Genomic DNA, 13,804 nt, shown 5'->3' with positions numbered 1-13,804 from the left:
TTTTTTTTTGAATTTTGTAGCTTGGAAAATGACCGTTGTAGCGGTTGTTTCGATTGGTCAAGGTCCAAGCGTACAGTTTTTTAAAAAGTTTTTGTTGTATTTTTTATTTGCGCGACCGTCCCGAATTGATTTTTTAAGGCAAAAACAGAAAAATAAAATTATTAATTTTGGGTCAAATTTAACAAATTTGGCGTGCAACTACTGATTTTATTACGCTTTTTATGGGATTTTGCTTTGGAAATGCGTTATTTAACAATTTTGCTAGAAAAATTATCAAAACACACAAACAAAATTTGTGAACAATTTCGGTAGTTGGACGACAAATCGTTGAATTTTTAAATTTTTATGTAATTTTTCCTTTATTTAGAACAAAAACACTTTTGTATATGAATTTAACACTTTTTTCAAAACTTTTTAAAGTTTTTAATTTTTTTTTTTTTTTACTTTTTGCCACTTTTGTCCCACTGTGCGGGTCACTTTCAAGTTTTTGGGTCTTTTGCACACTTCTTTTTTGATTTACCACAACTTCTAATGATTTTGGGGTCAATTTTTTGCACATTAAAATTTAATTAATTATTTTTATTTTTACACGGGTCACCCTGTTAATTTAATTAGTTTTTGTTTTATTTGAGTCTTTATGTACTTTAATTGTCACTTTGCAATTTGGTTATTATTTTCTTTTGTTATTTCGTTTTGATCTTCATTTGGTTGGAATATTTTATCAAATTTTCAATAAAATAAATGCCACAACCAAACGAAGAACACTGAGAGCCGCTATATATTTTTGTGATTTGTGATGAATTTGTGATTTGTGTATTATTTTGTGTTTTTAATAAATGGCCAAAACTGGTCTTTTATGTGTTTTGATATTTTTGTGTTGGCCGTCCGTCCATACGTGTATGTATGTACGGTTGTGTGTAACCAACCCTTTTTTCGCACTTTTCTCTATTTCTTTTGCTTTTAATTGTTGGGTCACTGCACTTTTGTTGTTGCGAATTTTTTGTGTTTCGGTCACTGGGTCTTTTGAAATGAAAATGAATTATTTTTGGGCAGAAAACAGAAAATTTTTTTGATTTTTGGTTTTTTAATTATTTAAAAAAACCACTTATCCGGTTCGTAATGGACCAAATGTTTGGGGTCAAACTAAGGGTTTTGCCTTCCGAAATAAAACATAGGAAGTTTTATGTTTAAAATTCAAATGTGGTGGTGATTGTTTATTGTGATGTTCTTTTCTATGTTATTTAAATTCATTAGTTATAAGTAGATCGTAGTGTTTAAGTAGCAAATATTTAGGTTTAGATAGCACAATTCATAGATTTAAGTAGCAGTAGTAAGTAGATTAAAATTTAAATTATGAGTATAGTTGATTGTAGTAGATAGACATTGTATTTAACAGGTGGGGGGTTTGCAATATTAGAATTAGTTGGTGTTGTATGTTGTGTCCCGCACTTATGGTTGTTGTGATGTTGCAATTGTGGGTCGAGTGTAGATTTGGTTTTTGAGTCGGTTGTTATTGTGTCACTTTGTATCTAAAATGTTAAATATATTAGTTCACTGTTTCAAAGTTTATTGTTGCAATGTTCACTCTAGTTATATATGTTTGTATGTATGTTCACTTTTTACTTTTCACTTCACTTGGGTTTTCACTTTGAGGGGGAGAGAATACGATGCGCGGGTTTGAGATTTAAAAGCGAGACTGATCTTTTTTTTGGTTGTTGCTTGTCACTTGGACCCCGCGAAAACGGTCAACTTTCCAAGCTACAAGCAACAATTCCAGGTAAACAAATATGAAGTCAAGGCGGAATCAGCGATTAAGAACTTACTTCAATGTACCGTTATGCACAGTGGGTCATGTGCATACGTGAACGCATGTCTGCACATGGGTGCACATGACTTCATGTTCAAACGTACTTTGAACATTCTCCCCCTCCAAGTGACGAAGTGACATCTTACCTTTTTAATCCTGGTTTCTTGCCTGTGAGGTGACTGGGCCGACGAACACGTATCCCCAATCTGTCTCCTGGGCGAAGACGGCTCCCAATCCGGGTTGTACAACACCACTCCTCCGGAGGTGGGCGTAGGCATCGGCCCCTACCTCTACATCGATTGGTTCGTTGCCTCTAGGGTCAGCATCTGCCAAAGAAAGGGATCTTAGGCTGCTTGTGGGGTCGGGAATGATGGGATCTGAATAGGGTCGTCGCGGCAAATCCCGGGTCACCACTGCCCGGATGGTATACATGGTCCTCCTCGACGCATGCCTTGACCGAAGTCTTATTGTTGCCAGACGGTGCCCTCTGCGCTCTCTCGTTGGTATCCTCAGGCGAGTTACTGTGGCTGCCGCGATTCGGGTGATGGTCGATGCCTGGCACAAAAGTACCCGTACCCCAGCCCAATCGTCCTGCTCCTCGGGTGCCAATTCCACCATCGCCGTGGGTACAAAAACAGTGGCCCGGCTGTAAGGTATCTCGACCGGGGGAGGGCCTTGGACGATGGGCATCTGGTTGGCTGGTTCGATTGCAAGTTGCCGTGTGTTGGCAATCTCCATTGGATCTAATTACTCCTTTTCTATCTATGAAGGGGTTGAATGGTAAAAGACTACTTCTAGGTGAAAGCCTTTTCTTTTGGGTCAAAGAACTGTATTCCTCAACGAAGTAATGTTTCTGAGTTGCCACTATAAGACGCATCTTTGTGTCTATGAGCTCTGGGCTGGTTATTTCTTGCGATGAAATTTTAAGTGAGGATCTAGTTGAACCTGTGTTACGCCAGAACCTAACTGCGTAAGACAAAACACGATATGCTCTAGCTAAAGACGAAAATCGAGTCAAAGGGTCATCAAAAGTGCCTGTTGCGAATACTTTAACTTGTTTTGCTTCAAGATTAGTGTCTGTATTAACTCGGTCTTGCGGCCACTGATCATGCGGCAATTTGAGCCACTGGGGTCCCGTCCACCATAAATTATGAGATATTAAGTCGTCAGGAGAACAGCCACGACTTGCTACATCTGCAGGATTATATTCTGAGTCAACATGTTTCCAATGCTCACCACCGACGTTCTCTAATATCTCTGAAACCCTGTTACCAACGAAAGCGCTCCATGAGCATGGTGGCCTTTGTAGCCAGGCTAGAACGATTGTAGCGTCGGTCCAGAAATGGGTCGTAAACTTTGATAATCGAAGCTTAGGCACAATGGCATTTGCTAACCTTGACAACATAACTGCACCGCATAATTCTAACCTTGGCAGAGAGATTTTCTTAACTGGGGCTACTCGGGTCTTGGCTGCTAGAAGAAAAGTGTCTACAGTTTTATCGATGTGTTCAACGCGTATATAAATTGTGGCTGCATATGCGCTTTCTGACGCGTCGCAGAATCCATGTATCTCCACAATACTAGCAGGTGTAAACCGAACCCATCTTGGTATCGATACAGTGTCTATAGAATGGCTGCCTCTCACAAAGTTATTCCAGTTCATTTGAGTCACTGGCTTCAACGAGTCATCCCATTCTACCTTATCTAGCCAAACCTGCTGCATGATTAACTTGGCTACAACAATTACTGGCGCTAACCATCCACATGGGTCGAAAAACCTTGCTATCGTTGATAATACTTCTCGCTTGGTGCTCATTTGCTTTTCTTCAACTGTAGGGGCCGTAAAAGTGAAATTATCACCTGATATATTCCAACGAATTCCTAGGGTCTTTGTCGAAGAAGCTTCGGAAATATTTAACCAATCTATTGGAAGAAGCATGTCTTCATTTAAATCCTTTAACAAACGTGTGTCATTTGACGCCCATTTTCTTAGCTCGAAACCAGCTGATTCTAATGCGGAGGCTAATTCCTTCCTAGCTGCTGTAGCTTCTTCTATGGAGTGTCCGCCCGCTAATACATCATCGACATATAAATTTTCTTTAATAATTCTTGATCCTAACGGATGAGAATCTTTCACGTCTTCTGCTAACTGGAGAAGGGTCCTAATCGCTAAAAATGGGGCGCAATTTATGCCGAAGGTAACAGTTAAGAGTTCGTAATCCTCAATTGGGTGGTTTTCTGATTTACGAAAGAGAATTCTTTGAAAAGCTGTTTGATTGGGGTCTACTAAGATCTGACGATACATTTTTGTCACGTCTGCATTGAAGACGTACTTAAAAAATCTCCAGTTCAACACTTGTACGACAAGGTCTTGCTGAAGTATGGGTCCTGTATGTAAGATATCATTAAGACTTTTCTTGTTTGATGTTGGGCTAGATGCGTTAAAAACCACTCTAAGTTTTGTGGTAACCCTATCTGGTTTGATAACTGCATGGTGAGGTAAGTAGTAGTGAGGGGTCTTGTATACGCTGTTTGGGTCTACCTTCCTCATGTGTCCTAATTCCAAATACTCTAATATGGCTGCATCATAATGTGCTTTAATATCTGGGGTCTTAGACAACTTTTTCTCCATTCTATGAAACTGTGCCAATGCGATGTTCCTAGATGAACCGATCTCTGAACAGCTTTTAAAAGGTAAAGTTACGATATATCTCCCCGCCTCATTACGTCGTGTTGTATTTTTGTAATTATTTTCGCAATAAATATCTTCTGCTGACCTCAAAACCTTTTTTGGGGTCTCTTCCACCTCCCAAAAGCGAGTGATTATCTTTTCTAATGATGATGCACTATAAAGTGTGATTTGTCTGTCGGATTTAGGGTCTTCCGTAATGGGTCCTCCTATGATCCACCCAAAAACGGTGTCCTGCGCTAAAAGTGATCCACAGGATTTCATAGTACCGCCTTTTGTGTATATAAGGGGTCCAATATCTAATCCGATTAACATGTCCACGGGTCGACTTTCAAAGAATCGAGGGTCCGCGAGACTAAGGTGTGCAAAATCTCCAAATTGATTTTGCCTTAAATCGTGTGTTGGTAAATGAGAAGGTAGGGTCTTTAAGACTGGTGCCCAAACCTCCAGCTCAAAACTAGGATTTACTCGTGAGCAAAGATTGAAGACGCAAGCTTTTGTCGATGTTTCAGAAACTGCGTCGCTTAAACCTGTGACGTGAATTAAATTCTTAACTGTTGGAAGTTGTAGTTTGTTTCTAATTTTCTCTGAAATGAAAGTTGATTGTGACCCAGGATCGATGATTGCCCTGGCATCATATCTATGTCCTCTAGATTTGATTTGAACTATTGCTGTGAACAAAAGTGTCTCTTTGGGTTGCGGAGTGGGTCTGATTTCCTGAAGTGTCAAAGTCGTTGAACAAGGTGCTTCTAAACAAGGTGTGGACTGTATATTTGGCGATACCGATGGTTGTACTAGGGTGGTTAAAGCGGCAGCACTGGTACTAGGGCGTGCGTATTCGCTAACCGGTTGAGCTAGGGTGGTAGGATCAGTAGCACTGGTGCTAGGTCGTGCTTCCTGTCTACCGGGTTGAACTAAAGTGTTGAGAGCGGCAGCACTTGTGCTGGGTCGTGCTCCGTCTCGTTGGAGTGTGCCTGTTGTAGGGTACTGGGTCTGGTTGCCTTTATGTATCAAACTGTGGTGTCGTTGACTACATTCCCTACAACTAAAACGACTTTTACACTCCCTGACTCCATGATCCGAAGAAAGGCAGTTATAGCAAAGATGACTGGTCTTAACAATGTTTATTCGATCGTTGATCGACCTTTCTAGAAATTGAGGACATTCTCGCAAAGAATGATTGGATTTACAAAGTTGACAAACCGGTTTGTTATTCTGAGCATTATAGTGTGATTGTGTGTTGTTGCTGGGTCTTGAGCCCGTGTTCTTGAAATTGGGATTTACATTTGTTTGAAAACTATTAACTCGCTTTTCCCGCTTATCGTACTCCGATCTGGGTTGATTATATCTCGAATATTGTGGCTTGATATTGCCGACTGATTCTAGGGTCTTGAATTTATGGGTCAAAAATACATCTAGTTGACTCCACGATGGAAGAGACGAACAATCTGCTAGGCTGCTTTCGAATTCTTCTAAAAATATTCTTGGTAGTTTGGTTGACACAAGATAAACTAAGATTGGGTCCCATCCCCCCGTTTCTACTTCAAGGGTCTGTAAAGTTTGGGTACAACTACCTATAGTGCGCTGTAATTTCTGGATTGTTGACGCGTTATCAACGGAAACCGAAGGTAAATTAAAAAGAGCTCGCAATTGCTCATTTACCTGCATGCGTTTATTTTCGTACCTATGAACGAGATTTCTCCACGCTATGTCGAAACCCTCATGGGTCAGTGGAACATTGGAAATTATTTCGCGGGCTTCTCCTGCTGTTTTCTGGGTTAAGTGAAACAACTTCTCGACTTTACTTAATTTTGAATTGTTAATGTAAATTGCTGAAAATAAATCCCTAAAGGTAGGCCATTCGCGATATCCCCCTTTAAAAACATCTGTGTCACAGGGCGGCAATCTTAGAGCTGGTGAAAAATCATTAGTGTCTCGCTGTTGGGTCATCGATATTCTCTCCTGTTTTTCTTGATCTTGTTGCTCGTTAAGGGCCAAAATTTCTCCGTTAAGAGAGCTTAAACACCGTTTATAAGTTTCTAGTGCCTGTTTGTAGCTATTTCGAAGCTTAGTTTTATCTATAGGTGTCTCATCCTTTTCCGGAATGCGATCCCTACAATCTAAGTATGCCTTCTTGATTTGATCCCATAAAGAATTGAGTTCTACCCGCGTGATTTCTAACGAATGTATATTATCATCCGACTTAGCCGCGGAGTAAACGGTCTCAAAATCCACTAAATCATCCACACAGTTTACAAATCTTTCGCGTAAATTCTTATCCATTTTGTAATTGGCTTGTATATGTTTTAAATAGGGTCAAAAAAACTATAAAACCAAGGAAAATTTTACAACAAAATGTCCAAAAAAAAACTGGTTATTTGTAGAAATCAAATCTATTTCAAAAAAACCTAATGCGAGAAAAAAAAAATGTGTGTCTTGATGATGGGTCAAATATCTAAGGGTCAAAATTAATTGGGTCAAAATTTATCAGACAACCGAATTAGCGATTCATAATCAGAAAACGATCAAAAACAATATTAAAGTACGCTGGGTAAATGTATGAACTTTTCCTTTTTTGAAAAAAAGGTTATGTATGACGTAATACCCAAGCGCACTTTAATAGAAAAACAAAATGGTACTCACTTTGAAGCTTCTTTTTTGATGTGTGTGTATGTGTGTAGGTGGGCGCTTGGCTTGGGTCCAGAATTGTGTGTTGGCGCCTTTTGCAATTTTTGTAGCTTTGTGTCGTTAGAGTCTTGGATTTTGTTGTTTTAGTGTTTTTGATTTGATGAAGTTTTGGGAATTTAACCGTTGTAGCGGGTTTTTCCGTTTTTATCCCAGAGCGTAGATTTTTTGTTTTTGTGTTTTTACACGGAACGCACGAATTTGATTTTGTTGGGGTTTTTTGAAAATGCACAATATTTTATGTGTGATAGAAAAAGAAAGAATTAGTTTGGGATAAAATTTACAAATTTATCGAGCAACCCATAATTCTGTTTTAACACTCTAATTTGTTTTTTAAGTTAAAATACTGAAAAATTTATGATTTTTAGAGAAAAAAAATTTTTCAAAATATGTAGAAAAAATTAACATAAATTTTGGGTTGGACGATAAATTGTTAAATTTTTCAATTTTTTAGCTCTTTTTTTTCAATTTAACACAAAGAAACTTCTTTAAACAATTTAAAAATTTTTTGATTTTTATAATTTTTTTTGAAATTCCACTTTTTTCCACTTCTGTTCCACTGTGCGGGTCACTTTACGTTTTTTGGGTCTTTTGCACACTTCTTTTTTGATTTACCACAACTTCTAATGATTTTGGGGTCAATTTTTGCACATTAAAATTTAATTAATTATTTTTATTTTTACACGGGTCACCCTGTTAATTTAATTAGTTGTTTGTTTTATTTGAGTCTTTATGTACTTTAATTGTCACTTTGCAATTTGGTTATTATTTTCTTTTGTTATTTCGTTTTGATCTTCATTTGGTTGGAATATTTTATCAAATTTTCAATAAAATAAATGCCACAACCAAACGAAGAACACTGAGAGCCGCTATATATTTTTTAATTTGTGATTTGTGTATTATTTTGTTTTTAATAAATTGCCAAAACTGATCTTTTATGTGTTTTGATATTTTTGTGTTGGCCGTCCGTCCATACGTGTATGTATGTACGGTTGTGTGTAACCAACCCTTTTTTCGCACTTTTCTCTATTTCATTTGCTTTTAATTGTTGGGTCACTGCACTTTTGTTGTTGCGAATTTTTTTGTGTTTCGGTCACTGGGTCTTTTGAAATGAAAATGAATTATTTTTGGGCACAAAACAGAAAAATTTTTTTTTGATTTTTGGTTTTTTAATTATTTAAAAAACCACTTATCCGGTTCGCAATGGACCAAATGTTGTCCATTTTTTGTCTTTAAGCTTGTCTTTATTGTCTTTAAGCTTGTCGTTTGATGTTTTTTTTTCATTGGTTAAGTAAGATATATGTTTATTGGTTGTTAAAGTAAAAGAAGTAAGGAAAGGCAAAAGTCGGCGTTGCCGACTACATAATATCCCATACCCTGCCCTTTTAGTGAAAATTTAACGCGATATATAATTCTGAGCTGATTTTGATGGACTTCAGGGGAAAATTTCCATACCCTTTTTAAGTACATGAAATAAATGCAATTTCTTTGAAAATATTATATGTTCCGGTAGTTTAGCAAAATTTCATTACAGAAGAGAACATTTTCATAACGCACAATGAAACTGTTATGCAAATTTTGGGTAAATTTTTTACTTTGTTATACGATGCCGCTTTTTTCAGTGTACCTTCTATTTAATGAGTAGGTGCTGTGATATTTTTCAAATGGTTTGACCTGCGTACATATGGCTTGTCTGGGTCATAAAACCTTAACCATCATTATCCGTTATCATATGCAGCAGGCACCGACCCTATATTTTCTATAAAGAGATATCTATTTGGGAAATTTCCAGTATTAAAAATGCATTAAATATGGACTATGGAAACATGAGTCGTAAAAGATTGGAAAACATTTGTTTACTAACTAGTCTACTGTAATCATTTGAAATAAGCATGTTTGAGAAATTCAAACATTCTGCGCGTCTTCAATGAATAGTTAAAATTAATCTCGACTTCATGAATTTCCTTATCGAATTGACTATCACAAATATGCTGGCCCCGTTACCAAAAATAGAAAAAAGTATATATGGTTAGAAAAACCTATTTTTGCTACGAGTCTTTTCTACGTCATCTGTGAAAAATTCAGGTTAATATATTCAGTGTGGAGTGTTTACGATGGACATTAATATACAAAACAATAAACGCTCATTGTTATACTCTACCCAACTCTGTGGTACAGGATATTGTATCCGAAATAGCCATGTCCGTCCGTCTGTCTTTCATGGTTTTTTGAAATGAAGGTATTGTCCGATTTTCGCAAAATTTTTTCCAATACACTTTTTGGACCAAGACAAAAATCGGTTTATATTTAAATAGCAAATATCCGTTTTATGGCAACAGATGCCAAAATTTATGTCCGATCATAACAAAATTTCCAAGAAGTTTAATACAATATTTCAATAGAAGATCGAAATCCGACTAGTTTTGACATAGCTTGCACATATAACATTTACTGAATATGCTTTCGTATTTGGCAACAAGGTGTGGGCAGACACAGTGATGTGGGGTATTATATAGTCGTCTTCGCTCGACTTTTGCCTTTCTTCACTTGTTATATTCATTTTCGGTCTGGCCGAACTAAAAGGGGTTTTACTCATTTTTAAACATATTTATTCATATGTTTATAGATGTACTATTTAATTGCCTGTCAAATGGCAACATAACTTTAAGGGAAGTTAGGTTTGGTACTTCTTTAAAAGCCATCCTGAAGAATATCCAATAAAACTTAACATAACAGCCACAAAAAGTTTGATTTGTTGAGAAGAATTTCTAACTTTTTGCAGTCTGTTGTCGTAGAAATTCTTTTACCTATTTTAAATAGAATAAACATGACCAAAATCTTGTTTGCCTTGGGAATCTTGAAAAACTTTCGTTTTTATGCCAAACTCAAACACTGGAATGAACAATGCCAAAACTACAACAATGTCGATAAGAAAAAGCAATCCTAAAATATGACCTATGACTGGGCCAAATCGCTTAGACTGCTGGGACCGGCACGTTATATTAAACATTTTATTTTATTTTTTGGCAAAAAGGATGAACAGCATGATTTATTTTTTTTTGTGATTTAATGGCAAAGACCTTTTAACGAGCAGGACACTGTCGCATGTTTTCATTCAATATTAAGGGGAGGCGAATGGGGAGTTAGAAGAACAAAATGTTCGTCATGAAAAAATAAATGGAACGCATTTTCATCGTTCAAATACTCAATTTTGTTGGCAAACATTGCAAGGTGGTAGATATTTGAGTTTTGGCAATACCATGACGGTCTATGGCACTTTTAAAATTTATGGCTAAATTTTTGCATTGCATGCCATCATAAGCAAAGCATTTCTGATGGACACATTTTTCTCGCCCCTTGTCACCTTTAATCTCCTAGTCGTAATAGACTTTCCCAACAGCTCATGAGAGGAGAATTAAGTAATGCGAAATAGTTTCTTTATAGACGCTTTAAAAGCTTAATTTGGACATTTTGATGTAACTATTCATTTTCTGTTTTGTTTTTAAAACTAAGCTTGAAATTTGCCACGTAGCCTATGTCCCTAACAATTGCACAGTTTTTTTTATACCCTCCACCATAGGATGGTTGTATACTAATATTGTCATTCTGTTTATAACTACTCGAAATATTCGTCTGATACCCCATAAAGTATATATATTGTTGATCGTCGTGATAGTTTATGTCGATCTAGTCATGTCCGTCCGTCCCTCTGTCTGTCGAAATCACTCCAACTTTCGAAGGAGTAAAGATAGGCGCTTGAAATTTTGCACAAATACTGTTTATTAGTGTAGGTCGATTGGGATTGTAAATGGGCCATATCGGTCCATGTTTTGATATAGCTGCCATATAAACCGATCTTGGGTATTGACTTCTTGAGCCTCTATAGGGCGCAATTCTTATTCGATTGGAATGAAATTTTGCACGACGTATTTCGCTATGATCTGGGATCTTGACTTCTTGAGCCTCTAGGGGTCAAATTTATTATCAGATTTGCCGGAAATTTTGTACGACTGATTCCCTCATAACCATCAACATACGTGTTTATTATGGTCTGAATCGGTCTATAGCCTGACACAGCTCCCATATAAATCGATCGCTCTATTTTACTTTTTGAGCCCCCAAAGGGCGCAATTCTTATTCAAATTGGCTGACATTTTACACAGGTCTCCAACACATAATTTAATTGTGGTCCGAACCGGACCATATCTTGATATCGCTCTAATAGCAGAGCAAATCTTTTCTTATATCCTGTTTTGCCTAAGAAGAGATACCGGGAAAATGACTCGACAGATGCGATCCATTGTGGAGGGTATATAAGATTCGGCCCGGCCGAACTTAGCGCGCTTTTGCTTGTTTTTCTTTCAATCAACCAACACGCAGGGGATGTCCCCTATATATGCAGTGCATTGCGTTGGAGAGGGCAGTTATGGATAGGAGAGGGGGAAATAGGGAGTAGTGTTTATTGACACTTGCTTTGAATTTCTAGATGTCGTAAGTAGCGGGAGAATCATCCGCCGGAAGTCGATTCCACATACGAACCGTTCTTGCGAAAAAAGAATTCTCTTGGTAGTGCATGGTCCGATCAGCTAGCCAATCGATTACAAACCGGTGCGCATTTCTAGAAATGTATTTCTGGCAAACAACCTCAAGTCAGGAATCAGAAAACTTTTTCCGAAGAACACACACCATGGAAGAATCGATGGAAGAGCTCCACACAACCCACATTTCGACGATGTTCAAGGGAAACAGTAGAGTTGGATACCCTACCATCTCCAATCAACACCAACGCCCGGCTCTGGACACGGTCAAGCAGCTCCATGGTTGATTTTGGAGCTCCGACCACATATGCGAGTTTTACTTCATCTTCGACCTAATGTACGTAGTGTTGATATTAAGAAGATCAGCGGGCGTGAAATATTTTTTACACCGCTTAAGAAATCCCAAGCACTAGAATGCTCCTTTCGGCACTTTGAATACATGTTTTGACTAACGGACATCACAATGAATCTTCATGCCCAGAACATCAAGAGCCTTTGACTGCGTTTTGCGTGCATTAAAATCTATTCTGTTCATTCGACCTCACTCAGAAATGGCCAGCAAATCCTGGCAGAATGTTACGTCCATAATCCGTCTCCTGTCTTCAATATCTCGATTTTGTACATTTGTACACGGGCATGAAAGTCCGTGTACAAAATGTTTTGTGTCGGTCTCAAATTTTTCTAGAAGTGTAGCGGACTCTGGGTATATAAGGTTATAATTGGAGATAGTTTCCATCAGATAATGTAGGCGCACATGAGGCCTAGGTGTTCTATGTTTAAAAATTAAGTTTAAAAATATGATGACTCTGACTGATTTACAAACAGAAAAAAAATAGAAGTCATTTGTATAGTACTGCTATGTCTACATTGATTCGGTTTACTTTAGTCGTTTTGAAATACATTTCAACCATTCATACTAGTTGAGATGTTTTAGAAAGTGTATTTTTCACTCCAACATTAATGTTATGGTGCACTATTTTTAAGATTTATTTTTTCTTGCATTCTCTGTAAAATTTTGTTTATTTTATAAATTTTTTTGGGAAAAATTTTGATATATATTCTTGATCGTCTCGACTTTCTGAGTCGATCTTGTCATGTCCGTCCGCCTGTCGAAATAACGATAGCGATCGAACGCGTTAAGGTAGCCGCTTGAAAATTTTCACAGATACTTTATGTTGATGTAGGTCGTTGGGGATTGCAAATGCAAATACAGCTCCCATATAAACCGATCTCCCGATTTGACTTCTTGAGTCCCTGGAAGCCGCAATTTTTGTCCGATTCGGCTGAAATTTTGCAGATGGTGTTCTGTTATGACTTTCAACACAACTGTGCTAAGTACAGTCCAAATCGGTCTATAACCTGATACAGCTCACATATAAATCGATCTCCCGATTTGACTTCTTGAGCCTCTGGAAGTTGCAATTTTTGTCCAATTTGGTTGAAATTTTGCAGAAAGTGTTCTGTTATGACTTCCAATATTTTTTATCAAGTACAATCCAAATCAGTTAAGAACCTGGTATATGTCCCATATAACCGATCCCCCGATTTGACTTCTTGAGTCCCTGGAAGGTGCAAATGTTGTCCAATTTGGTTGAAATTTTCCAATAAGTGTTCTGTATGACTTCCAACAGCTGTGTTATGTACGGTCCAAATCGGTCTATAACCTGATATAGTTTCCATAAATATTTAGCATAATCCATGGTGGTGGGTTGCCAAGATTCGGCCCGGCCAAACTTAGCACGCTTTTACTTGTTTAATATCGGTTAGGGGGAGAACTCCCTTCACTTACCCTAAACGCATCACCAAAAATAGAAGTTGACCGATCGGATGAATATGGAACTCAAATGAATGTTATTTAGGACTAGAGTACTGACTTGATATTAAATATTAGGTCCAAGTGCCTAGGGCGTCGCCTAGACCCCAACAATTCCTCAAATATGCATATTGGACGGTCATGATAATATGGGACCCAAGTGAAAGGTATTCGTGAGTAGATTACGAATATGTTCTGAAAGGAGTATTGTGTTATATAATTTGTTGATTTCGGAAGCCGAGGGAAACTCCCCCTACCACAAAAGCACCGCC

General features: G+C 37.6%; 3 protein-coding genes across 6 annotated transcripts in view; 1 reads left to right on the top strand and 2 right to left on the bottom strand.

Annotated features, from left to right (window-relative positions):
* LOC106093711 (uncharacterized) overlaps positions 1 to 13,804 on the bottom strand; it is a 504,285-nt gene that overhangs the window by 124,029 nt on the left and 366,452 nt on the right. The window lies entirely within an intron of this gene.
* Positions 1 to 13,804, top strand: part of LOC106093993 (cytosolic endo-beta-N-acetylglucosaminidase) — a 91,582-nt gene that overhangs the window by 68,119 nt on the left and 9,659 nt on the right. The gene's annotated exons all lie outside the window — the stretch shown is intronic.
* On the bottom strand, positions 973 to 2,303 carry LOC131996826 (uncharacterized). Its single transcript, XM_059366855.1, has 2 exons — positions 1,954 to 2,303; positions 973 to 1,529 (listed from the first exon to the last, which is right to left on the bottom strand). Exons 1-2 carry the CDS (start codon positions 2,083 to 2,085, stop codon positions 1,347 to 1,349), a joined length of 315 nt encoding a protein of 104 aa, XP_059222838.1. The 5' UTR covers positions 2,086 to 2,303; the 3' UTR covers positions 973 to 1,346.

Source organism: Stomoxys calcitrans, chromosome 4 (genome assembly GCF_963082655.1).
Source record: "Stomoxys calcitrans chromosome 4, idStoCalc2.1, whole genome shotgun sequence".
NCBI classification, from domain to species: domain Eukaryota; kingdom Metazoa; phylum Arthropoda; class Insecta; order Diptera; family Muscidae; genus Stomoxys; species Stomoxys calcitrans.
This window is presented reverse-complemented; position numbering and strand designations above follow the sequence as displayed.

Excerpts from the sequence above, each read along its gene's own strand:
- LOC131996826 (XM_059366855.1), bottom strand. The coding sequence starts at position 2,085 with ATGCCTACGCCCACCTCCGGAGGAGTGGTGTTGTACAACCCGGATTGG. Across the intron at positions 1,530-1,953 it reads AAGAAACCAGGATTAAAAAG|ATACAAAGTGACACAATAAC; the intron begins GTAAGATGTCAC and ends TTAACATTTTAG.